Source organism: Molothrus ater, chromosome 12 (genome assembly GCF_012460135.2).
Source record: "Molothrus ater isolate BHLD 08-10-18 breed brown headed cowbird chromosome 12, BPBGC_Mater_1.1, whole genome shotgun sequence".
Lineage (NCBI taxonomy): Eukaryota > Metazoa > Chordata > Aves > Passeriformes > Icteridae > Molothrus > Molothrus ater.
Window position 1 is genome coordinate 21177995 of NC_050489.2, and position 26586 is coordinate 21204580.

Consider the following 26586-nt stretch of genomic DNA (forward strand, 5'->3'; position numbering starts at 1 on the left):
GAGAGAAATTTTGCAGCCCTCAGCAGAAGACAGTCCAAACAGCTTCAATACAAGATGTTGCTCTGTGAAAGGGTTTTGAAAGGTGCTATTCCTTGTCCAAAGGCCTTGGGGCTAGTTGGAATGAGAAGTCTGCTCTCCAGTCTGGGCCTAAGGATCCCGGCTAGACCTGCTGAGCACACTCCACCGCCTTCCAACCTGTCTCCAGCCTGAATCCTTGGCCCCCATTGTGGCCTCAGAAGTGCCCATTGCAATAGTGTGGTCGACACAGGTCATGGCTCCCCAGCAGTGTCAGCCCAGCTACAGCAGTGAGGGAAGGGGCTACTCATGCCACCTGGGGAGCTGCAGCCTTACTCATGGTTGTGTAGTGAGCATGGGTTGAATGCAAGGTCCTTTGTCCTCCAACTCCAGTGCAGGTATAAACAGGTAAAATACACAGTGACCACTGGCCTCTGCACTGAAGGCATCAGCAGTGTGTTTGCTCGAAGGTTGGCAAGTCCCTCTTGTCCCTGAGCAACTCTTCAGTCTCTGGCCATTTGCTGCCATGGCAATACGGGAAGACTTGGAGCAGCCCTTGAAAGGTAAGGAAGAGTGCAGATGTCTCTGATTTATCCTAGCCATGGAGGAATTGAGGCAGGAAGTCATAGGTTCACATCACTTAGCAAAAGTGGCCTTCTGGGAATGGTATCATCTGTGGTTTGCAATACCATCAAAGAGGGAAGAATTGCCTAATTTCTGCTGGCTGCCAGAATTATGAGTTTACTTGGGTCTTGCAGCAACCAAAAAAAAAAACGAAAAAAACCAAACCAACAAAAAAAAAACAAAAAAAAAACCAAAAAAACCACAAAAAACAAAACAAAAAAAAAAAAACAACAACAAAAAAAAAAAAACACCAAAAAACAAAACAAAACAAAACAAAAAAAAAAAAAACAAAAACAAAAAAAACCCCTCCAAACCAATGACAACTTGAGCTTACTTTAATCCTTCAGGTCCTGGTGCCTCCAAAGCACTGGCTAGGGAAATGCTTTCTTCCCTTTAGTTTATTGAGGAAGATACCTTCCAATTGTAATCAATTGTAATGAAGCCACAAACTGGTGTTTGTCAGCTGGTGCGCTGGGATCCCAGAAATTCTTAGGTCAGGACAGACTGATGGTGTCCTCAAGCTTTACGGTCCATCAATCCACTCTCAGTGATTTACAAGGTGCTAGTGCTGGAATACCTGGACTCTGCAGATTTGCCCCCAGCAGTGTTTGCAGACCGAGGAAAGTGGTGACAAAGGATGGCAGCCTAGGCATGCCAGAAAGCCAAGCTGTGTCCTTAGGCTGCCTCCAGAAAGAGTTAATGCAGAGCCATGTTCCAGGTGTTTGAAGTGACTACAATTGCAAAGGGGAGGAGAGGTCATTTTTGGGTGGAGAGAGCAGCCCTCTCTGTGGGCCAATGGCTAAATGATTCAGTCTCAACGCCCAGTTTTGGGGATTATTTCATGGGCAAAAATTCACAGGACTTTCCTCTCAAGGGGATTTGTCCTGGATGAAAACTAGGGACTGGACCCCCAGGCTTGTTGGTGTCTTCCTGTCTGTGCTGTAGAAGGTAAGGTGCTGTGTTCTGGTGCCTTGTTTCTTTCAGGTGGGTAGTGGGGAGTTCTTCCCTGGCTGCCTACACTGAAGGTATCTATTGTGCCTGTGTCTACAGTTCCCCTTTCTAGAAGAGCCATATTTCAGGGTGGTGTAAGGGCTCTGCTAGGATAGACTGTGTATTTGGGACACAGCCCAGCTGTCGAATTGAGATATGTGGCTCATTTCTAGACTCAGTTTTTTGTGCAGCCCTGCTGGATATTTCTTCACCTGACTTTCTTCTGGTGGAAAGGAAATGCAGAAGGTTTCAGCAGAAAAGCTGAAGTCTTGCTTTGTGACCCTGTTAGATCAGCCTGGGTTGTTATAAATGGCCTAATAATGCATTGCTGGTAGAGTAACTGCAGCAGCATGGGGCATCTCTAGGTGCAAACTTCACTGAAACAGTGAGAAATTTGTTCAGATAGCAAATCCTGTCTGAACCAAGTAACACTACAGCCCTCCTGGCTCAGTCTCTGCATCAAGGAAGGGGAAGCTGTGCTCTATCTGCGAGTGTGGGGCTATGCAACTACCATCAGGAAAGGGCCACTGTTTACTGACTTGCTTTTCAGTGGAGCAGAGAAATAGGACAGAATAGGAAGCATAAGCAGTTTGTGGCAGGATTACAAGGGAGTGTGCCAGTATTAGGAAGAACAGACTTTGTGGCTCAGGAGGTCTGCCTCTTCTGTGGCCCATCCCTGAGCTGCAGGTGGAAATCCCTGAGTCATCATCAGTTTGTAAGTTAGGCTTTTTCTGCCTGATCTAGCTTGTGTTCTGGGTATAACATGCTGGGATGTGTAAGTCGCTTTTGTGTCCATTTTTGGGCCTTGGAGGCAGCTGTCCTCTGCTGTGCCTTGCTTTTTACTCAGGTTGAACTACAGACTCTTTGGGGCACTGCCTCCTGGATTTCCCTCTTGGCCATACCAGTCTTGCTCCATTTCCTAAGCATTGCCTTTTGCTCTAGGCTCTCTGGGCTGGGCTGTTCTCCGCTGACAGAAGTAAGTGTCTAACCTCTATCCTGCCACTGCCCAGTGCATCCTGATAACATTGAAGAAGAACTACCTTCTTGGCATCTGATATTTGATTTGTAGTGCTGCATTTCTGTCTGTAGACTGGAGGATCATACTGCATATGAACACACATAGTGGGCCAGCCCTTGTGTTTGCAGGTTGAGGTGTACAAGTTGATAGCTGTGGGTGACCTGGTCCTTCTGTCAGTGGACTATTGAATCTGCAGTCATGCAGTGACTACAACATGCTGCTAATTCTTGGCTTCTGGCTTTAGCAGGGCTTTTTCCTCCTCAGTGCAGGAGGCACATGCTAGGCACAGGTACAGCTAACACACAGAAGTGCCTTAATCTTTCCCACTGTATTGCTCTCTCACTTATGCATGGGGTTTCACTACATCCTAGCACCAAATAGGGCCCTACTTGCTGCTGCTGCGTTGTCCATAGGCAGTAAGTAGTGTCTACGGCTTTTGGAAGTTTTACTTATGGGCTGCATCCCCAAATGCATCTCCAGACAAGATTCCTTGTTTGACATGTGTTAACTAAACCCAGGAAATTCACTTTGCACTGACAGCTCTCAGGATGGACTCGTACCTGATCCAAGTGAATGGCCACGGAGATCATGCCCCTGTGTTAGATGTTCATCTCAAGAACACTGGGAACACCATATCACCAGGGAAGGTGAAGGGTCGGAAGCCAAGATGGGCTGTCAGGGCTTCTGAAATGTCAAAGAAGACTTTCAATCCCATCCGAGCCATTGTAGACAGCATGAAGGTGGAACCCAACCCAAAGAAAGCCATGATCTCCTTATCCTTAGGTGAGCATAGTCCTGTGGCTGAAGCCTCCAGGTATTTGGATCAACTGTGTGGCTGACAGATGACAGGGCTCTCAAGCACAAAGTTTGTGTGAACACCAAGGGATAGGTCAGACAACCACACAGCTCTGTGCCTGTCACAGATCAGCGAGAACTTTACTGTTTTTTCAATCTTTGAAAAGGAGACCCGACGGTCTTTGGAAACCTTCCCACAAATGATGAGGTCACACGGGCTGTGAAGGAGGTTTTGGACTCAGGACAGTACAATGGTTATGCTCCATCTGTTGGTAAGTTGACAAAGCTCATCCTGTGAGAGTTGGATGAAGTCATATGCCAGGTCCTATCCCCCAGTAGGTATATGGAGCCCACAGACATCTTTCCATTAGCACCCTACAGCTGTCCTCACCACAGTCACATGAACACACAGGTATGTGTATCCCCCAGATACACCTGTGTGCTCTCTCCTGTGTGGGTTGTTTGAGGCCTGGAGATCCTGCAGAAGCTGTTTGCTGCCCCAGCCATTGGGGCAGACAGGATATCAAGAACCTAGAAGAGCTTGGGTACTGTGTGTCCCTGCCATGGGTTATAGCCAAGCTCCTTTCTGATCTGCCTTAACCAGGAGTTCTCTTGGGCTCCCTGACTTCACTGACACCATGAGCCTTATTTGAAGTTAGTGCCAAAAGCATGTACAGAGCATAGATCTGGCATAGAGTGGCATCACTAAACAATGAAAGCCTCTGGCTCAGAAAACTCTCTGGCTACCTTCCACTCTGCTCCTGTCAGTTCTGTCCCTGGGACATACTGGGGTCTGAATTTGCCTCCCTGCCCAAGGTTTCTCCCTGCTCTTGGCCATCCTGGCCCAGCCTTGGGGCTGCATGGTGCTTGGCCTGAGGTAGGACAGTCTCTGCCACCAAATGGCCTTTCCCCAGCTGGGCAGCAGCTGTGAGCCTTGTACTGGTAAGAAGAAAAAAACAGTACTGGTAACAAGAAGGAAAGAATCTGTAAAAACCTCCTTTCCATGTCTGACTCATCTTTCCTCAGGCTACCATTCCTGCCGGGAAGCTGTGGCTGCATACTACAACTGCCCGGAGGCACCACTGAAGGCCCAGGTACTGGTGCCCAGCCAAGGCACTCCCAGTGCAGTGCAGACAGGGTGCTGCTGCCTGCAGACCATGGGGCATGGGGGCCCTACCCCAGCTCTCCCTGCCTGCCCAGTTATGGGACTAAAGGCTAGTCAAATCACCTTGTCCCAAGGTGGCCTCCTGCTGCTCTCATCCCTTCCTGGAGCCCTTCACCTCCACCCTCCCCAGGAGGAGATTTTTCTTTTCACCAGCTGAAGTTTCCCTGCTTTCAGTCAGGCCTTGGCACTGTCTTTTTTGGCTGAGCAGCTTTCCCTGGCAGAGCTGAGCCTGGATGTTAGGTCACTCCTGTGTGTCTGGAGTACTTCAGAGTGGTTGTGCTTCCCACTGACCTCTCTGTGCTCTTTGCAGGATGTCATCTTAACAAGTGGCTGCAGCCAGGCCATAGAGCTTGCCTTGGCAGTGCTGGCCAACCCAGGCCAGAACATTCTGGTGCCACGGCCTGGCTTCTCCCTCTACAAGACTCTGGCATTGTCTTTGGGGATAGAGGTCAAACTCTATAATCTCTTGGTAAGTAGTGGCAGGCCTGGAAGGGGCAGCCCTGACATTTCTCCTCTCAGAAATACCCTGGCTCTGCCTGGGAAGTGGCAGAGTAACCCTAGGTACCCTGGCACACCTGACCTTGTGTGGCAAGGGAAGGTGACATGAGTCACCTGGGTGCCCTGGCACAACTGACCTTGTGTGGCAAGTCCAGTTCCTCAGCTTTTACTTCCCTTTCTCTTCACTTCACTAGCCAGAGAAGGCCTGGGAAATTGATTTGGAGCACTTGGAGTCTTTGGTGGATGAGAAAACAGCTTGCCTCATTGTGAACAACCCATCAAACCCCTGTGGCTCTGTGTTCAGCAAGAGCCACCTCCAGGAGATCCTGGCAGGTGAGCCTGCCTGTGTGTTTCTGGGGCCTGGGGCATGGTTGCAGTCTCGTGTCTGCCCCCATTGCTCGTGTCTCAATCACTGCAGCACCATGGCCAAAGGCTTTGCTTCTGACTGACTCCACCTCAGGAATGAGGGCTTGCTCAGTGTGGAGGTGCTGTCTTATCTAGGCAAGAACATGCAGATCATGTGTCTTCCTCAAGAGCTCTGTGTGACTTGGACTGCTCATTTCTCCCCTCTGGCTCTGCACTGGGGGTGTTCACAGGAGCCCTGTGCTTTGCTGCCACTCCCCACCAACTGGAGCACAACTAGGCTCAGTCAGGGCAGGGATCTCCATGGTCAGGCTCTCCAAATGAACAGTCTGTAGGAGGAAGATAGGGACCCTGTGCCCTGAGACAGAGCTTCCCTCAGAGCTCTGCCAGGCTTTGCAGCAAAGGGCAAGTCTGTTCCCATGGAGGATGCAGGTGGCCAGGCTGAATGCCCTCTCTTCCACAGTGGCATCAAGACAGTGTGTGCCCATCCTGGCTGATGAGATCTACGGAGACATGGTGAGCATACCCTACAGTCCTTTCCACTCGCAATGCTGCCTGTCCCTTTTGATGTACTAATCCTTGGCCTTGGCAGCCGGGTCTCTAGAGGTGAGGGACAGCTCCACTTCCCTGAGCCTGGGTCCATGCCTGGAGCTCCCAGTCCTTTGGGGCACAGTCTTAGGGGAACCTCTCATGTCCAGCTCCCTTCCACTTCCCGAACAGCTTGCTTTTATGCCTGTGCACTTACCATGTTCATACTTTGAAGCTGTGAGTTTTCACCATTGGTTTCCCATTGCTTCCCTGCATCCCTTCTTGCTAAGCCTCATGCTCACACCCATGCTCACAGTAGGAGGCAGGGACAGCCCTAACACAGTCTCTGGTCATAGGTATTCGCTGACTGCAAGTATGAACCCATTGCAACTCTCAGCACCAATGTGCCAGTCTTGTCCTGCGGTGGCTTGGCAAAGCGATGGCTAGTCCCTGGCTGGCGGATGGGCTGGATCCTAATTCATGACAGGAGAGACATCTTTGGTAATGAGGTGAGAACCAATGTGTTGCTGTCATGGCAACAGACTTGCAGAGTCTTCAGTATGTGGATCACCAGGTCTTTAACTGATACAGGCAGGTACTGCTCTTTTGCTCTCATGTAGGTGTCACCCAATCGTGCTTACCTGCTTTTCTGCCCCTCTTTCATGTCCCTTCCTTACTGCATCTGCTCCCAGACATGGTCTTCTACCCACATCTACACTGTAACTCACTCTGTCTCTGCTGCTCATTAATATATGCCTTGTCCTTTTTCTGTGCTTCTAACTTCTCAGAGAGCTCCAGTGTGCACTGAAAGTATTGCATGGCTTATCAGGCATGTGGAGTCCATGTGTGGTGTCTATGTGGTCTTACATGGTTTCTCTTAAAAGTAAGAACAAAGCACCTTGCAGTGCTGCCAGTACTTTATCTGGCTATTTTTCAGCAGTGTTACAAGGACAACCATCTACTGCAGTGACCTTTCCACCTAGAAGGCTCTCTGCAGAGGAAGAGGGAGAAGAGAGGACCAAATGAGTGAGCAGAAAAGCTAATATTGATTGTCCTTACCTGGCTTTGAAAGTGTGGATTGTGGGCACAAACCAAAGAGAAATGCAAAGTTGTATTTGGAACAGCTCTGGCTTTATTTGTATTATCTATATTCCAGCCTGGTTTGAGTCAGATTGGGAAGCTCCAAAAGTTGTCTCTGTTGGCATTTCAATCTGCAATGGAGGGACAGAGAATGACACTGTAAATAGTCTGCTAAACCTGGCATATAGTCAAACAAATGTTCTTTAGTACTTTGTATGCTCACTGAAGAGAAGGGTGTGAACAGCTGTAGAAATACAGGAAGTGAGCCTTGGAGCTGTTCCTTTCCTTTAGGGAAGCATCATCTAAGCTGCAAAAGCTATGTTTTCTCAGATCAGGGACGGCCTTCTAAGACTGAGTCAGAGGATCCTAGGACCCTGTACAATTGTCCAAGGAGCACTGGAGCGTATCTTGCACCGAACACCACCTGAGTTCTATCACAACACCCTAAGCATCCTCAAGGTAAACGGGCTGTTATAGATCAAGAAGGGCTGTTCACAAATTGTTTGGAGGGAGTCCTTTCTCTCTAGTTCATCATTCTTCCTCTCCTCCTCCCCACTTGGAGGTGAGTTTTGTCTGTGATTAGGATGACCCAACAGATCAAATTCCAGCAGGAGACATTGTAATGGGCATAAATAATGACTGTGATAATGTTCAGGCAGCCTACCTCTGCAGCTGTAGCTGCCATCAGGGGATGGAGTTTGGCACTGACTTTCTGAGCTCAGCTCAGTAACACCTGCTGCACTCAAGGCCATGATCTCCCATACTGTTTGCATTTGTTGTCCCTTTATTTACAGTAGGCAAACCTGTTCATAGTCCCAGTCCAGAGTTTGGCTTCCAATCATTTACCTGTTTTCTGGAATTTATCCTGTTTTGAAATTTCTCCTTCTTGCTTTTCAGTCTAATGCTGACCTTTGTTATGCTGCCTTATCAGCTATCCCTGGCCTTCAGCCTGTCAGGCCTGCTGGAGCCATGTACCTTATGGTAAGTGAGGATTGCCAACACTCACACTAGGTCTGGTTGCCAGAGCTAGTCAATGTTTCAGATTGGTACTTGCCACCAGGTCTCCATTAGTGTGCATTTTCAAATTGCCTTGTGCAGTAAATGCATCCCTGGTCACCTTAGAAGGCCAGGATATGCTGTTCACTGCTCACAGAGCAGAGGCCAGTGCACTTAACCCACTTGCTTCCGCACAGAACTCCATGACTTTTCAAGACAAGGCTGTTTCACCTGGATATGAAGCCTGCTGGCAATTAGAAGCCCCTATTATAAAACAAGGCAGAATATCATACCTCCTGTAGAAGATGAAGCCTTCTTCATACTAGCATGCCTGTCTTCTGCCTGTGGTGTTGCCTTTTCTTCTGCCTTTTCCTATGCCTGTTTGCTTTAAAGTTCATAAATTGCTGAAATTTCCTTTTTCATCTCATCAAGCTCAATTGAGAAATTTATGACACTTTGACACATTTGAATTTTTTTTCCTTTTATTTTGTTCCATTTCATAATGTCTCCAGTTTTTCATTCACTCTTAAAATGTGGACTCAGAACTGGACAATACTGCAGTATATGTCTCACTCATTTCTATAGAAAAATCCTTATCACTTGACCCTGTTTCAAATTTTACTCAGAGCTACACAGGTCATTTTGCTTATGCTTTTTAGGTAGAGGCACAGCTCTCAGATTCTTTCACATTTATTGTATTTCTGCAGTGGCTGGCCATCTATTTCTAATTAAATCACGTGTTTATTTTTATTTTCTACTAGCTCTTTCAGAACTTATGTATGCAAAGTATCTCTCAAATTACCTGTTTAAGAATATTTTCATGAGATTTTAAAAATCTTCTTTGGTTGTAAAGGTCAGTCTGGATGAGGCCCTGAACAAGCTGATCTAGTGGGTGGCAGCCGTGCCCGTAGTGGAAGCATTGAACTAAATGAGCTTAAAGGTCCCTTCCAATCCAAACCATTCTGGGATTCTATAAACAAATGGCCAGAATAGCACTGTCTTTATGTAAGAGACGGACAGCTGCCTTATTTCCAAATACAAAAAAGAAATATTTATTGAAGATTTTACCATTTTCATGTCATTTTACCAATTATATCATCCTACACGGATTTATTTTGTTCATAATATTCTAGACCTTGCTATATTTCTTTTTATTTTAAACCAAAGCATTAGTTTTTTTTCTTTCATGACAGGATTATTAATGCATATTGAGTTCTCTACCAAGCTTTGTCTCGATGTCTTATTTATTCCTTTTTACTTCTAATTGGTTACCATGTCTTTTCTATCAGTTTTTTTTTTTTTTTTTTAATTGAAGCAGCATTAACTGAAATTCCATCTTTAGGTAGTTAATGAAGGCTTTTTCAGAAGCCCAGGTTTTGGTTTTTTTATATGTTTCTCTCTTGCATCCCAGGCAGCCCAAATCCTAAGCAAAAATTGAGGGCAGACAGTTGCTCTTGACTGGGAAGTCACTGGGCCATATGTGTAAACAAGGACACTGTAGATAGTTTTGGTGCCCTTGATTGCCATGTTACATCCCTCTGCTGCAGGTTGAGATAGAGATGGAGCATTTTCCGGAGTTTGAGAATGATGTGGAGTTCACTGAGCGACTCATCTCGGAGCAGTCTGTGTTCTGCTTGCCAGCCACGGTGAGCCTAACACTGAGAGCCCCAAGGAGCTGCAAGGTTAAAGCAGGGTGGGAGAAACTGTAGGGGTTTGCATTCCTGAGCTCTGAGGACAAGCTGGGAGTTGTGTATGCAAGTGTCCATAGTAATGTAATAGTGTGTAGGAGCTTGCTGTCAGCGACCCGTGCTATGTGTGGCAGTCTCTGGCTCTCTGACAGCCCTCAGTCAGGCTGCCAGGATCTTCCCAACTCCAGACTTGCCCAGTATTTCTCAGCCTGGCAGAGCTGTATCCCTGAAATCCATATACCCCACACTTCCTTGCTGAAGGTGCTCCCTCAGAGGAGTGCTCCCACCTGTGTTCCTTTCCTCAGTCTGTTTCCAGTCCTTCACCCCTCCAGACACAGGGAAGGCTGAGAACATCTGTGCCTTGCATTCACTTCCAGCATTGAATATGGACAGGGCCTTAAATATTCTCCAGCCCTCTCCTTCGCTAACTCCTTTCAGCCCATTCCCTGCACAGTCTGGTCTGCACAGTTCACACAGAGTTCCTCTGGCCTGTCCCCCTCACAGCATCATGTCTAGACTGATGGAGATGGGAGATTTGCTTGGAACAGGAAAAACGGTCTAAGGCACCAAGAACCAAGCCCTCCTCTTCTACACTGGCTGTATTCATGTGCTGATGCAGCTCATGGTGCCAAGGCAGGGCTCTAAAACTGGCACTATCCCAGGTAATCTGCCAGCTTCATCTTTTCTCATTTCAGTGCTTTGAGTACCCAAACTTCTTCCGCGTAGTGACCACCGTGCCTGAGGAGATGATCTTGGAGGCCTGCAGTCGCATTCAGGAGTTCTGTGAGATGCACTACCAGGGTGCTGAGGGGGCCCAGGATCTGGAGTGTGACAAGTAGCTACAGCTGGCCCCCTGCCTCTGTCAGGCTAGACCTTGTATGAGGCAGCAGCTGGGCAGGCAAGGCTGCTTCCAGCCAGCCCCACCTCTCCCTGCCTGTAAGCAGCCACTGTCCTGTTGCTTCACTTTTTGTGCTCCACAGATGACCCAGCATTATGGAAAGAGAAAGACACTTCTCTCTCCTCCTCCACTAGAGCTTGCACATCCTCTTGCTTCCAGTCCCCCATGTCTCTGTAGACTCAGCATCTGTGCCCTGTGTTGGTCTGTGCTACCTGTGAACCAGCTGCAAGCAGGGGCAAAAGGTTGTTCCTGGGTTGGGCCCTGTGGCAAGGGCCCAGTTGGCCTGTGGCTCCTGTGTTGGCCACACTTCCCCTTGGGGACAGGAGAAGGCTGCTGTCCTGGAGGATAAGAGAAAAGTACCCACCTCTCACTTCCCTGTGTTACCTTAGGAGGCCAGAGCTCTTTATACTGAGCCCTTTGTGTGATAAAGGGAGTAAGTTATTGTAACTTTTTTATTAATAAAAATTCTGACATGGCAGTCCTGCACTGTCCTACTGTTGTGCTAGGTTAGGCTTGGTCACTGTTTCGGTCACCTTTGCTCACCTCATGGTATTGCAGTGCACCAGGCATGTGCCTGCATGCCCAGAGCCATCCTGTGTGCCAGCGGGGATATGGTGGGAGTGATTCAGACCCCCAAAGAAACCCACCAACCCTTAGAGCAGGATGGGCCCTGAAAGCTTGACACCAACTGGAGCCAGCCCCTCCTGCCCTGATGATGTTGGCAGCTTGCTGTGGCAGCCTGTCCACTCCCCACAGAACAGTCATGTCTGCACCTTCTCCTTGGCCCTCACAGCCTCCCCCAGTGTGGACCCCAGCAGAGCAGTGAGTGCTGTGCTTGCTGCTGCCAGCCATGCCTAAATACTCAAGGCTTGGCATGCCTTTCCTGCTGTAGTGGTGAATCATGGGGTGGCACCCCACGGCTCATACTATATGTGGTGTTTGTGACATGCCAGTGGTACCAGGGTTACTGATTGCTGAATACGTCAGCTCCATAAAGTAATAAGGAACTGGTGGCCTGTTGTCTGTTTATTCAGTGGAAATGGGAGGAGATGATAATGCCCATTGCAACACGTGTTCTGGTCAGATGTTCAGGTGAGATGTTCCATTTCTGGAACTATCAGAGAGGCAACTTGTGGAGTGCTTTACATTGCCACCTGCAGCTCTGTTCATGTGTCCTCCCACAGGGTTGGGATGCACAGGTCAACCCTGCTTCCCCAGTGACCGGAGCCAGCTCTAGATTACACCTGTCCAGTCCTGCCAGGTTCCATAATGGTCTCTTTATCTCCCCTTACCTTGCCCAGTACAAAGTCTGGGTACCAGTACTCCATTAGAGGGGAGGGCTAAATGAGAAAGATAGCAGTGTATGGAAAAGTCTTTGACATATCAGCTGGGTGTCCATGCTACATCTTTTCCTTTCACAGAAAGCAATCCCAGAACAAAAAGAGAGGAAAGCTGGGGCTATGAGTGAATGGTACACAGCTTCAGAGATTTCATGCCATTAGACCTTCAAATAGAGCCGAATAACCAGAACCGCTTAAGAAAAGACATTGACAAGTAACAAGCAGGGTGGTGTATGAAGGGTCTGTTGGACCAGGAGACCTTTACAGCATGATGTTGCTGCATTGTTATGCCATCTTGAACCTACTACAGCTTTCATGTACCATCTGCTTCCTTCAACTCTTCTCCATGTACCTTAGGTTCTGTGGCTTTAATTCCCATTACTAATAAACCGATCCTGGTTTTAGAGAAAGCTGATCCTTTGAGATCACTCTTCCTTCAGGAACCCCTTTTCTTTCAGAAAAAAAAAAAGATGTCTGTTAATATGCAAATATTCTGCAATAATTAACACAATCCTGTTTCTTTTTGACCCAGCCACATTTGACTGAGAAGGCTGAGAGAGCCAGAGACATAGGCATATATATATATCATAAATCTCAGGATATCTTGATTTCTCAAAGCCACATCCTCCATTGTCATCTTTTGTAAACATATCCTTTTGACCACACCTAGGTTTTCTCTGAGGCAATAGCAAACTAGCATTAAACCACAAATGTGCTAGTATCATTTTTCAGGTATTATTCTCACAGATGCTTTGCGTCACAGTGTGGACATAGGTTAGAGCACCCTGCCAGCCATACAAACTAGCCTAAGTTGGAGTTTGGAGGTACTCTGTGCCAAAGGAAACCCCTGCAGCATTGAGACCAAGGAAGAAGTCAAGACAGATCTGAAGCTGCTCTTTGGAGGTGCTCAGACAAGATCTGCAGAGCTTTAGCAGAGCTGCCCAGTGGCCTTATAACTGATTGTGGGAAAATAAGGGAAGATTGGCAAGGAGGATTATAAATACACTCAAGTGTCTTGCAGGTGAAGTGTAGAAAACCACATATATTATACTAATTGCTGTTTAGTCTTGTGTGTTTGGTAAGTGGTACATCTGTCTTTATATAACATAGGCCTGTGCTAGACTTAGAACCACCCTATTGAACATGCTTGGCATTCCTGCTTTGCTGTGGTAAAGATCAAATCTCAATGGTAAACTGTGCCTGCAATAATCCCTGATATACATGTGAAAACAGCAGGTTTGGTGATCCTTGAGCATGGACTAGACTCCACAGTGCTGGCATCCCTGTTTGTATGTCTCTGCCTGGGTCCTGCTTTGAGGATTCCCTGGTTGGTGAGGTAATGGAAATAAATTTACTGTGCATTTCATCTGTGTTTTTGTGGTTGTTACTGCATGCTGCCTGTGCCGGCTCACACACCCATCCACAGCAATCCTCCCTGTCTTAGCTGGGGACCAGCAGTGCTATACCCTGGCACAGGCTTGCATTGTGTGTCTGCCCTTTTCTGTGCTGTCTGGGCTGGCCATGTTTAGGATTAGGGTGATTTACTTCAGATATGGGGACCTAGGCAAGGAGGCAGCCTCATGCCTAGGGCTCTCTTTGGGAAATTAAGGAACTTCTCAGCTTTAAGTGTACTAGTCCACAGCTTCCAAAGGGGCTGGCAGTAGGTTCAAGCCTGACAGGGAAACCGGCACTGCAGGCAAGCTGGGATAAATTGCACCTGCCAGCAATGAGATCATCAGTTCCCCCAGGTTTTAGGAATCTCAGTGTAGCCTGGCTCCTGGCACTGGCCTCACCCACTCCCTCTTCCAGTAGCCCTTACTGCCTTCAGCTGGTCTGTAGACCAAAGGGGAGGTCCCTCAGGGTCTTCCTGCCTTGGGGACATGGCCTTTGGCTGCAAGAGCCTGTCTACACTAGCCTGTTCTCTACCATCATGTAGCCATGCTGTGGCCAGCAGTGGAAAGATGTGGTTTTCACTGATTTGGACCAAGGATGGTTCCAAGGAAGCGGTCTGGGGGATGATCGTGGAGGCCCTGGTGAATCAGAGCCCAGCCTTTCCGGGAGCTCAGGTAAGGCCTGAGCAGTGCATGGCAGTGGAAGCCCAAGGGGAGGTGTCTGTGAAAAACTTTGTTATGTGAGGCCTAGCACATAACCTTGTTCTCCTGGGGCATGCTGCTTTGTCAGGGGCCAAAGGAGCTGACCTGCTCTGGTGGCATTACCCACCAGAGGCACAGGTTTCCACAAGCATGAGAAGTGGCCAGGAAGAGACCGTGGATGTGAGAGGAGGTAGTAGCAGTGGGCTGGGAGACAGTACTTTCTCGAGGTGAATGGGAGGGATTTTGTAAACCAGACTGTGAGAGTGTAGAGGAGCTCCGCAGGAGAAGGAAGGCTTAGCATGGTCAAAGTCATACCATTGACAGGACAGCCACACAAGACACATCCTCAGCAGGGTTCCAGTAGCTAGAAGGCACCTACCAAGCCAGCTAAACTTAAAAACCAGTCACAACAAGATTGAGTCTGTGTGTTCTACACTAGCCTTCAGCCTTGGTCCCTAGCACTGGGGAGAGCCCCCTGAAGGGCAGAAGCACTGGAATCTTCCTCATGGTTTGGCTGTCTGGCATGGGCTCTTACAGTGCTGGGAGCCCAGATCAATACCAGCCCTTTGCTTTGTCATACATTGTCTTTGTTTTCCTTATTTGTCTTGGGTCAGTGTTCCCTGAAGCTTTGCCAAAGCAAAGAGGTGTTGTCAATGACTCTGAATGAGTTATTTCCTGGATACCTGACAGAAATAGTTGGTGCTAGCACAGGGTCTTCTGCACTCCAGCGCATTGCATGGGCTATGCATGCTTCAGGTCTGTTTGTTGCTGTTGTTTCTCTCCACTCTAAACTAGCTGTTCTGCTCCCCCTTCAGTTCCTGTGCTGATTTCCAGTTTTAGACTGCCTATGTACATAAAGAAGGCAGAAGCTGACCAGTGAAATTAATTCAAAAGTTGAATAGATTTATTTTTTTCTTACTATTTTTCCCATTTCTGTAATGTGTTGGTTAAGTATTATGTGACCTCCTTCTTTCTCTCGTGTTTTCCTGTTCCCCCACTACTTGATATTAGAGTGCTGCATTACAATGAAGGCAAGAAATGATACTGCAACTGTGTAAGGGCAAGAGAGGGAGAAGGTCAGCCACTATCCTTGCTCTTGCCTGACACAACTTTGGGTTCTTGTGTGCCAATTCAGACAAGTCTATTTATCTCAAACTGCCTCTAAATAAAAATATAACTTTAAAACTTACTTCAAACACAAGAAAAAAGCCACAGGCGCATCAGCCTGTCCTTGCTGCCATATAGGACACCATATCAATAATTTGTCTCATTTTTTGTCGTTCTGGAAGGCATATGGGGCAACATCTGCTCTAGCTCAGAAAGAACTTGCTCTGACTGGAATTTAACATAGGCATTGCACCTCTGCTCCTATGCATTCTCCAGCTTCTCTCACTGCTGCATTCTTTCCATCCTCTATGAATGATGACTTCTAAAGCAACCAGGGTGACTGTATACAGCATCCCTACCAAAAAAGACTCTTTTCTGAAAGCAGAATTCTGTTCTGTTGCCTTCATCCCATTGAAAGTAATGAGAAATTGACATAGAGACTTTTTTTTTTATAGGTTACTGTCAAGTTTGTTTACTGCAATGAGCAGGGTTTTTCCTGTGCATTTCAAACCACAATATAGCAGTACTCAAATCCACTGATCAGCACAGGAGACCATGCATGGCCCTTGTGTGAACAGCAACATTGCAGCTTTGTGTCATACTCAGTGACATTGCAGAACCATAAATTTTCAGTTTCCTCTACAGCTTCAGAAGTGTAAGCTAGAAAACAACTGAAATCCCTCTGCTTTGAAAGGGAAACATTCACTAATGCATAATCACAGCATTGACTCTTACAGCGGCTCCCCAGCATCATACCTTTGAGATGCAGAAAATGTGAACTATCCCATCACACACCTGAAAGTGATAGAGATTTTGGCAGCATGATTACCATGAGCTGCTTTACATATCAGCCTGGTATGAGTTGTGTTCTTCGGGGCATATAACAGCAGATATTAAAGACTTTTATAGGTTGAAGCCTGCAAATAGGGAGAAATTACTCCTGTGTCTTGATTTAAAAAATTGTGACTATACCAAATACAGTTTTTATTGTAGGTCCATGGCAGAGGAAAGTAGTTCCCACAACATGCAGCTAAATGTACCCATATTACCAGGAAATCCTGTTGCTGTCAAAAGTATCTTAAGTTCAAAACAAGACTGGAAAAGTGAATAGAAAAACGTCTAGGTGATATAAAATGCAAAGACAAGCTTGATCTGAACTAATTTTAGACAGCTTCTGTCTACTGACAGACAACACTCTCCACTCTTGTCACAGCCAAGAGAAAGAAACAGGATTTTCCAGGGCATCACTCACTAGCTTATTTTTAACATCTGCATTCAGAGAGGTGAATCGTGTACTCCAGATCCCTGGCTTCAGGGAGGAAATGTTTTTCTTGTTCTCTTCTCTAGGCATCTCCTCTAGATGATGGCAGAAGACAGGGCACGGGGTTAGTCAAGCCTTAGAGCTGAATCAGGTTTCACTGCCATAGGTATGCCTGGCTCTCTTATCAGCTGTCAAAAACGTGCTCTCAGGTAGGGAGGCATCTCCAGTGTAAGCACTGTGGAGTTAAACTCTAGTCTACACCATTTGCATTACTCCTCAGCCTACTTTTTTTGCTTCTGCACTGGGTCAGGTGTGATCTGTTTATGCATGCTTGGGAGCACAGTACATGTTGCTCACTTCAGGGTGTAAGAAATACAGAGTGTGATTGCATGGGCAGTTCACAGAGATCACTAGTCTCTGAGTCCACAGAGTGAGGGTAGAAAATAGAAATGTGTAATTCCCTGGACGTACTGTAACAGGCCTTTGTTTTTCCTGTGCTGAGGAGCCCAGAGCTGGATGCAGTATTCCAGGTGGGATCTTGCCAGAACAGAGTAGAGGGGAAGAATCTCCTCCTTCATCCTGCAGCCCATGCTGTTGGTGACACACAGCCCAGAACATGACTGGTTTCTGGGCTGTTAGCACACATTGCTGCCTCATGTGAAACTTCTTGTCCGCCAACACCCCCAAAGACCTTCTTCTTAGAGCTGATATCAATCCATTTTCCACATGGCCTGTATTTGTGCTTGGGATTACTCCAACCCCATACGCTTCTGCTTTGCATCATAAAGCTTTTGAGTTAGACATATGGGGAGCGTGTTGTTTGTTTCCAGGAGCCAGAGGTTTCGTCCTTCAAGTGTCACAATGTGCAGGTCTCAGGAAATACAGTGTGCCAGACTAGTTTGTCCTCCCAAATCTCAAATCCAAGGAAGAGCATATTCTCCTCCTCTGTGCAACTGCTCATACTACAGAGGATGCCCTGTGGAAAGCCCAGACAAATAACTGGGACATGGCATATATACAAGTAGAAAAATCTGTTCAACCCTTTGACAAGATGACTGCACGGTAGTATTCAGTGCTGTCATAAAGCCTACATATTGATGCCAAGGGATCAGCATTTCTTGGGCAAACTACATACAGCTGGAACAGAAGTTTTGATCCATCTTTGTTTTCTGCAACTGTTAGACAGGGAGAAATAATCCTTCAGGAAGAGCCACTCAAGTGGTGTGGTCTTTACAAAGATTTTCTAACACCTAATGACGTACAGGTAAATCCTGTGTGTCAGTGCAGAGCATGGGAACACATAACAGAAGTCCAGATTGCACCAAACATTGCATGGTCCTCCACAGGGCCCTACCTGGACCACTGCCAGCTTCTCACCTTGTTTCCCAGCCCAGGGTTACCAGGGCTTGACCATCTGTGTTTGCAATGCAACAAATGAAAGGGAACATGACCTGCCCCATTCAGATTGTTCCTCCTGCTGGAAGCACCAGCCTTGCCCAGATTTTTTCTTTTGCTGTCTCCTATACTCTCCTTGCCCTGAGAGCAGCAATGAGGTCATTGGGAACACAAAGAGGACACCATTAAGAGGTCTAGATGTCTCCAGACTGTGTGACAGAATCTATGAGATCTAGAATAGGAATGACCCAAAACAACTGTCCCTGTGTGTAAGTATTTCTCTTGAGCCCAGTGCTGCCCTGCTTCACTACCTTACCTGGCACAGTCCCATTGCAACTCCAGTGCCCTTGTGAATCATTAACAGGCCAAGTCCAGCTGCTCCTTTCACAGCTTCTCCTTTCACACAGTTTTCTTTCCCAGCCCACAAATGTTTAATTCAAGCAAGGTACAGATAGAGAAGAGTAAAAAAGATTTCATGTGAATCTGCATCTGCTGACATGACAAGCAGCCAGAGCAATAGTAGGAAAGTATGCCCTATCTCTGCACTCATGGTGGGCAAGCTGGTCCTCTTTGCAACTTGTTTGTCCTTTGCTCTGACATGCTACAGACATCCCTGTTCCTGCTCTTACAGGCAGCAGTCTTTTTTGGGGCTTGTAATAGGAGTTTAAAGTATCTCTCAGTCTCCTTCATGAACTTTCTGGCCCTGTTCCTTTACTAGCAGCGCCTGGTCATTCACATCCCTGCAAGAAACTGCCATTTCCGTACCTTTTGCTTAGTGCAGGGTGGAGTTTTCTAGTTTAAGGCTGGTCAAAGTAGGCGGGCAGTGTAGAGCAGTCAGTCTTAGAGCTGGGATGTACACAAAGAGGACGGGAAGGGGCAGGCACAGGTGTAGGTAGGAGCTAAGTACACGTGTATACGAGACCCCAGCATGAAGACAGAGCGCCTGTGCATGAATGCACTGTTTGTGTGACTGCCTGGAGGCGTGTGTACCACAGCAGCGAACGTGTGTGAGGGCAACTTTGCTTGAATCAGGTCTGGTGGTGCTTCACAAGGACTTGTTAAGGTGAGATTTTCAACCATTTCTTGGTATCTAGTGTAGATGCTCTTGATGCCAGCAAATTGTGACAATTTTCTGCAGACAGAAGCTGTGGGTCTGGCTTAGAGGGTAATTTCTCAGTGCCCTTGCTCAGCTTCTCCCACTAGTGACAGTCATGCCAGCTGCTCACCCCTGAATGGGCAGACGACTTCTAATTCTGCAGAAACCGACCAGGCCAAATTGAAGCAGCATTTGAAAAAACTGTGAGCAACCATCAGTGCCATCAAAGACCAGTGACAGGAGCTTCTCTGGTGCCAGATCCTCTTTGCTACACTGGGGCCGCTACAGCAGTGGGGAGCCTGTACATGTCTGGAGAAGTCCCTCAGACTGGCTGAACACTCAGCATTGGTTTGCACAGCACAAGGTGGTTTTGGGCTGTAACTGTCTCACACCTGCCAGAGACATGCACATATTCAATAAATTCCCTGTAATCTGGGGATATGGTGCCTAATGCTGAGTGCTTTTCATGGGTACATTTCCCTTGGGCTGCTTGCTGCTTTCTTTAACACTTGCTCTTTGCCAGTTTCAAGCTTTTCCAAGGTCCCTATGTGTTTCTGGAAAAGTCTAAGTCTCTGCTTTTTTTTTTTTTTTTTTTTGGAACAAGCTGCTCAGGCAGTATTTTAATACCTTTGCTGTGGGAGACATTAACATGTTGACACTGGATTGTTGTACTTTTTGATAGTTTCTATATTGCATCCTTTGTGCCCTGAGATTCTTCCATTTCTTTCTGCTTTCAGCCAAATCTTGGCTCTTCTCTGTTAGCACACACACTGCTAACAGTGTGCTTTTCTTGTTCTGCAGCTGAGATTGTCTCAATTATTCTGGGCTGATCTTATACTTGCCAGCTCTGTGAGAACTTCATATTTTCACTTTTGCAATATGAAATTAATTCTATCACTGGTGACTGTGGATGTTTGCTGTAGAAAAAATGTAGTTAAGCTTAAGACCTTAGTTTAGAAACATCCCAGCTGCCATGATTGAGAAATACAGTGGTGAAAAATAAGGTTATATAATTAGTATTTCTCTCATATTAGGGAATGTATGATATGTAGTATAGTATGATGCTGCTCTTTCCTTCCTCTTCATCAGGCACACAATTCACTTCAGTCCTTCTACGCTCTGTGGAACAGACTTGTGATGGCAACAATTATTGCTGCTTCTTATATGAGTGAAGAAGCTGTTGAAACTGTGGTCTCACATGAGGTCATCTGCTGCTTTCTATCAAAAGCAGTCACTTTTGATAGAACATCCAGCTATCACACCCTGGGATAAAAGTATACTCTTGTTTCCTGAAAAAAAACCTGATTTCATTCTCATACCCGGGAAATTCACATGTAGGTTTCCAAAGAAACAACTATTTCTGTGGTTTTAAATCTGCCTGTGTATCTACCTTCATGCCATGTCTGCTCAACAGAATTTTTCTCAATTAATAGCTTCTGGCTATATTCCAGGAACTCTGTCAGGAGTTAGAATAACAATATTAATGGTGCCAGATGGAAGTGATATCATCAAAGTTCATTTGGAAGCCAGGACTTTTGGTAAACACTGCTTGTATTCATTTGGAAGGAAGAAACTGATATATCACTTATTTTCACAACGGTCTTTGTTTGCAGCTCTTCCTAGGGTTGGTCCAAATAGCAACCTGATTCAGCTCCTTGTCAGACCTGAACACTACAGGCCATTTGTGTAACCAAAAAGAATCAGAGGGCTTCTTGTCCAGGAGACAGGAATGATGTGGTCCCTCTCTAAATGCACAGCCCCATCCTTGCCAGACATTACTAAAGTAAAATTCATATTGTGGTAGCACCTGGTGGCAACAACCAGAATTACCCATCAGGCTGGGTATTTTCCTTACTCCAAGAAATTATAATTGCTGCCTTATAAACCCTAAGCTCAACACAAATGCACAGCAGGTTACTAAGATAAAAAAGCCAGTTTATGCATGTATTTTGGAGGCACAGATTAGTACTGCTCATCATTGGTTAGCAGCAGTGACTGTATGTGAAAATCTAAAACATCAGTACTAGAGGAACTGAAATCATGAGAGGAGGCACCCCTGTGCAAATTAGTCTGAAAGCTTTGCTGCAGAGGAAAACTGAGGTAGGCCATAAGGAGGAGGTTAGGGAAACTTTGGGAACATTCAAAATTACTGTGGACCCAGATGGCATGGCAAGCATGTAGTAGGGAGGCAATGTCTGCATTGCAGCTGAGTTATTTTATACCTCTGCTGCTTGAGTAGGGGGGCTGCTGCTCGGCATGGGAATAGTTGCTTGGGTCTCATGTAATATGGACCGCACAAAAGGAGTGTATGAAGCTGTAAGGGCCTGGGCTCGGATGCTGCTCTGTATGGGATTAACATCTTGCCCTAAAAGCCCTGCTCTCTCTGTCCTGTCTTGCTGTGCATCATCCAGAAGGACTGACCATGACTAGGAAACAGAAAAGTTTTTTCAGTTTTAGTTCACCTTAGAAAAGACAAAGCAGCTGCACTAGCAAGAGAGGTCTGTCTCCCCTGTGGCACAGCTAAACTGACAAACCTGGCAGATGGTGATGGGAAGCACTCCATCCTGCCTGGGCTTCAGTGCTGCACAAGGAGCCTGTCCCCAGGTGCAGCCCATGCTGCAGGATACCCAACCTGTATTTGAGGCACAGTCAGGCACAGCTGGGTAACAGAAAGAGAGCACACAAGCCAGGAGTAATAGGCAAAGTGTCCTTTAATGTATTTTTTAAAAAATTAATTAATTCTTTCTGCCTCAGATCTCATCTTCAGTGGTGTATTTCCTCCAGATTACTGTGCCAGCTGGTATTCAGGTTATGAATTGTTTCTGTGGTATTTTCATGCCATGTCCCCAATGGCATGTAAGTTTTTAGACACTTTCCAATAATTCAGTTCATCTTCCACAGGCAGAAGAGAGGTTTAGTGTATGAAACAAGGACCCAGCTTTGGGCAGACCTTTGAGTTCAACTAGCACATTCTTTTGTATGTCTTCTCATAAAAGACCAATAGGATGAGTGGGCTGGGAAGGAGGGATAGCAAGTGACAGTCTTTAAAAAGGAGTTAGGCTAAGAAGGGGGTTATTGGGGCGGGTAAGCAGTTAAACATGCCTACACAAAGATGGGTCTTTCTAGCAAAATTGCCTACAAAGCTCTGTCTGGTGGAGATACTGTTCTTGGATTTATTACAGTGCCAAGCTTCTTCCTTTGGTAACAATAAATGTGTGGTGACAATAAATGTTTCCTGAAATTTCAAAAGGAGTATAATCAAAACAAAAGGAAACCTACGTTGTATGTTTACAGCATTTTGGCATAAAAATAATTGTAAATATTAGTCAGAGTAAGGTGTTTAAAAGTAAAATGTGGAACTGTTGAATTCTGAACACCTCAGCAAAAAGGGAAGGTTTGCATTTTTCCTTCATAAAAATTGCCAGGATCATTTGCAGGGATTATGCACATTAAGTACACATTTGTCTGTGCCAACTTCAGTGCACTCAACTAGCTGTTAAACTTTGATAAAAGTACAGACAAGCTTTTCACTATCTTCTAAGACTGTATTAGAGTGGCTTCCTGACAGACAATGGTTTTGCTGCAGAAAACCTTCAGCCCTGCAGTACTTATGTCCTTTGCAAAGACACCTTGTGTGGTGGTTGTCACAGTGTCACTAGTAGTGTGGCAGCTTTCAAAAATCTTGTGCCTGCAGAGGGATGCACAGGAGCCTGATGTACCACATCTTGCCTTTTTCATCATGTGATGCTGAACTTCCTCTGTCTCTGCAGGTCCCCTGCAATCATGGTGAAGTCTAGAAGAGTGCAGGTGCTCCTGATTCTGGTAGCTCTGTCCTTCCTTCTTATCCACTTCCTACCCTGCAGCAACGATGCCCATATGGAGGAAAAACCTTCTCCTGTCCACATCCTCATTCTCTCCTCCTGGCGGTCAGGATCCTCCTTCACTGGACAAATTTTCAGCCAGCACCCCAGTGTCTTCTACCTGATGGAGCCTGCATGGCACGTGTGGGTTAAGATGTACCAGAACAGTGCCAAAGTCTTACACATGGCAGTGCGGGACTTAGTCAGGTCAGTCTTTCTGTGTGACATGTCTGTGTTTGATGCTTACATGTCTAGCCAGAAGAAAAAGTCTGATTTATTTCAGTGGGAGACTAGCCGAGCCTTGTGCTCCCCACCTGCCTGTGACTCATTCAGTCGCAGTGACATAATCACTGCAGGGAATTGCAAAACCATCTGTGGCAAGTACCCATTCAGCAAGGTGGAGGAAGCTTGTAAAACCTATAGCCATGTTGCCATCAAGGAAGTTAGGTTCTTTGACCTGAAAGTTCTCTATCCCCTTCTCACCGATCCATCCCTGAACCTCAAAATCATTCACTTGGTACGTGATCCTCGGGCTGTGTTCAGGTCCCGAGAGAATACAATGGCAGACCTGAAACGCGACAGTAACATTGTTGTGGGGTCTCGGAAGACAAAGGGAGAAATGGGGCCCTACAACACAATGCAGGTAATCTGCAAAAGCCACGTTGAGATATACAAGGCAGGAAGTCAGGCTGCTCCAAGCTTCCTGAAAGACCGGTATCTGCTGGTTCGCTATGAAGACATTGTCAGAGACCCCCTAGCAAGGGCTGCTGAGATGTACAGGTTTGCAGAACTCCATTTCACACCAGAGCTTCAGAAGTGGGTCCACAACATCACCCATGGAAAAGGTGATGGAGCACAGGCCTTTGATATTGGGTCGAGAGATGCACTGAGAGTATCCCAGGCCTGGAGAAACACACTTCCCTTCCAGAAAATAGAAAAAGTGCAAAATGTGTGCAAAGATGCAATGGATTTGCTGGGCTACCGGCTTGTTCAGTCTGAAGAAGAGCAGAAAAATATGTCTCTGGATCTTTTGTTTGCCCAGAACTCCTCTGAGTATCAAATTTTGAAGGCAGAAGAGCTGGTCTCTGCATCTACTTTCTGAAGGCTGCAGAGTGCTGAACTATTCACTAGAGCCAAGGAGGACAGAGGTGCAGGCATAGAAGTGTAGGAGCATGCGTGGATGCAAGAACAAGTGGTACAAGAACCCTGACTACATTCAGGAGAGCTCTCAGCAGCACAGGGTCACTCTCCAAGACCCCTGGAGATACAGCCACAATGGAGGCTAAAGTAATGCAAGTTTGTTTTCCAAATTAATTATGTTTAGGTTGGAGCACACAGAATGCCAAAGGAGTAGGACCAGATGGCAGAAGCTCAAACCCCCCACAGACCACAGCTGAAGACTAGAGAAACCACATGGAGCAATTGCACTGCCAAGGAGGAGGAAATATAAAAGGAAGCTGAATAAAGAAAACATTGCTTGACATGCTGCCATGCAGGATACGTAGTGCCAGAAAAGACGCAGGGATGACCAGACATTTGGTTTCTGGAAAGATGTTGGGCTTTGGTTTGATTTTGTGTTGGGTTTTTTGTTTTGTGGGTCTTGGGGTTTTGGTTGTTTTTGTGGTTTGTTTTTTTTTTGTTTTTTGTTGTTTGGTTTTTTTTAATAGTTGCATTTTCAAGTCCAGTTTTCCTTTTGCTCCATTTGCTCCACTTGCCTGAGTATCCAGCCTTGGTGGCAAAGGTGGGGAAATGTTTGTGTTCACTTACTGTATAATGGGAAAATGGATTAAACCAGCTAATGCTGAAAATAAAAACTCCTGGGTTTCGTGTGGAAAACCATTTCTGTGATTATGTGAATCCATTTATTTTTTAGCTGAAATAATTCTGTCTTCTAGCTTTCAAACCCAAGAACAGTTGTTTTCCTGGGAATTCCCACAGTCCACATGGGTGGCAGAAGAATTCATGCTAAGGTTGAGATCCTAAAGACAAGGTAAAGACATAGATTTCATTGGCATAAATACCAAAACTGAGAAGACAGGTTAATGGGAGTGGATTGAAGAAACCAAGAGAAGATTGGGAAGTTCTCCTATTGAAATATTTGGTGAGAGTATTTCTAGTCTTGGAGCACAAAAAAATAAATTTAATGGTCGATGCCATTCTCCACTGCCTCCATTGGAGGTGCCATTCTCCCACCTCCAATGGGAATATATAGTTCAAACCTGAACAACAGAATGGTTTTCACCTGGTTTTAAGTGTTCCAGAAGACAAGGAGAAAAACTTGCTACCAGATTTGGGGAGGAGTGAAATGCCTACAGATCCCTATTTCTGAATATCCTTTTCCATGTGTAAACTGCAGAGTCCCTTTAACACAGAACACTCACTGCCTTAGCAATACGGGTATCTGTATTCCTAGAGCTAAACCCCTAATCCCTGAAAAGGGCGGGATATTGTATTATGGAAATAATAGTCTTATTACTAGGGATTGTGTTGAAGGACAAAATCCATGCTGAGCAGGCAGCATTGGCCTCCTGGTAGTAAGTTCACTGAAAGCAAGGTATCCTCCTTTACACTGTGTTTATGCAAATTTTGGGCAGGCAAGCTGACATAGAGAAGTGGGAGTTGCACTAAGCAACAGAAGCACAGAGCCACTGTTTTTCTTTATAGTCCCTTTAAAATAGACCTTAACATATTCAGCTAAAAGCAGCTAAAAGCCCATTCTTACTGAAGTTATAGTAAAGAGCTTCCTCCTCTAAGTGCTAAGCAGCTGGATTTTGAGCAAAAATAGATTCTTTTTGGTACATTGCTACTTATCTTGACATTAACCAATGCCAGCTTGAGTGGCTTAAGTTTTATTATGAATACTTGTTTTCAGTGGATGCAATTCTGTGTACCACGTGTTTACCTGAATAAAAGCCTCCACAGTGTTTCCAGTCAGTAAAAAAATTGGGTAAAAGTAACATATGATGCATTTCCCTAATGTACTGTTTTGAAAATTACTTACACCTCTGCTTCCTAAGCTTAATCAGAGAAAATGCAGAATTGTTGATTCCAGTGTGTCTTTATTACAGTCCTTTAGGTATGTTTCCTGTATACAACAATTTGTAAGATTTTCTTTTTTTCTGGATACAGCAACGTCTGCCGCCAGTCTTGTTACATGAAAATGTAAAGTTGTCTTGATTTGAGCAAAAATAACTTAAAATACTTTTTGGAGGAGGAAAAGAAAACCCAACAAAAATCCCTCAAAATCTCAAGATGCTGATGGTGACATGTAAAACTATGACGAAGTCCTTTGGCATATGCAATAAAGATCACAGAAGTCTGTTTAAAAACAAACATTAAGTTTACATTGTATAAGTTTAAAAGAGTAAACTCTGTTTTTATACCAATGAAATGTAAGATGGCGAAGTCTCCAGTCAAAAGGACATTTAAAAGCTGACTCTGTTGCTCTTCAAACTAGTGCATACAATCAGTTTTTTATTGGTAACTCTAGTTATGAAAGCATAGAAATTAATTTATTTTGATAAATGCTGGCTAACTCTAAAAGGAAGCAAATAGGTAATACCCAAATTCCAGCTAATAGTTTGTAGACCCAGAATTTCTGGCTGTAGAATTCTCTTTAACTCAAAGTTCTTGTATGCGCTTTGCCACTTTGCTCACGTTTCCAGGTATACAAATATTGCTGCTCCAGGCAATAATAGAAAGAAACTTCTTTGAGCCACAAAAAGAACTTTCCTGACCTTCTGTGATAGTAGAGGAACCTGATAGGAATACGGAAA

At 45.7% G+C, this 26586-nt stretch overlaps 1 protein-coding gene across 4 annotated transcripts; it reads left to right on the forward strand.

Annotated features, from left to right (window-relative positions):
- The first annotated feature begins 919 nt into the window (after positions 1–919).
- On the forward strand, positions 920–24969 carry TAT (tyrosine aminotransferase). 4 transcript variants are annotated; one of them, XM_036390601.2, is made up of 12 exons: positions 920–1587; positions 3188–3430; positions 3610–3714; positions 4469–4536; positions 4918–5076; positions 5300–5438; positions 5932–5984; positions 6353–6505; positions 7407–7535; positions 7974–8057; positions 9620–9718; positions 10456–11136. In XM_036390601.2, the coding sequence occupies exons 2-12, from the start codon at positions 3196–3198 to the stop codon at positions 10597–10599; spliced, it is 1368 nt and encodes a 455-aa protein (XP_036246494.1). In that variant the 5' UTR covers positions 920–1587; positions 3188–3195; the 3' UTR covers positions 10600–11136. The 4 variants fall into 4 exon arrangements, with proteins under 4 accessions (XP_036246494.1, XP_054372140.1, XP_036246493.1 ...); XM_054516165.1 differs by lacking the exons at positions 9620–9718; positions 10456–11136 and adding an exon at positions 22721–24969 and having other exon boundaries at positions 8008–8057; XM_036390600.2 differs by lacking the exons at positions 920–1587; positions 3188–3430; positions 3610–3714; ... (5 more) ...; positions 9620–9718; positions 10456–11136 and adding an exon at positions 22721–24969 and having other exon boundaries at positions 7445–7535.
- The last annotated feature ends 1617 nt before the right edge of the window (positions 24970–26586 follow it).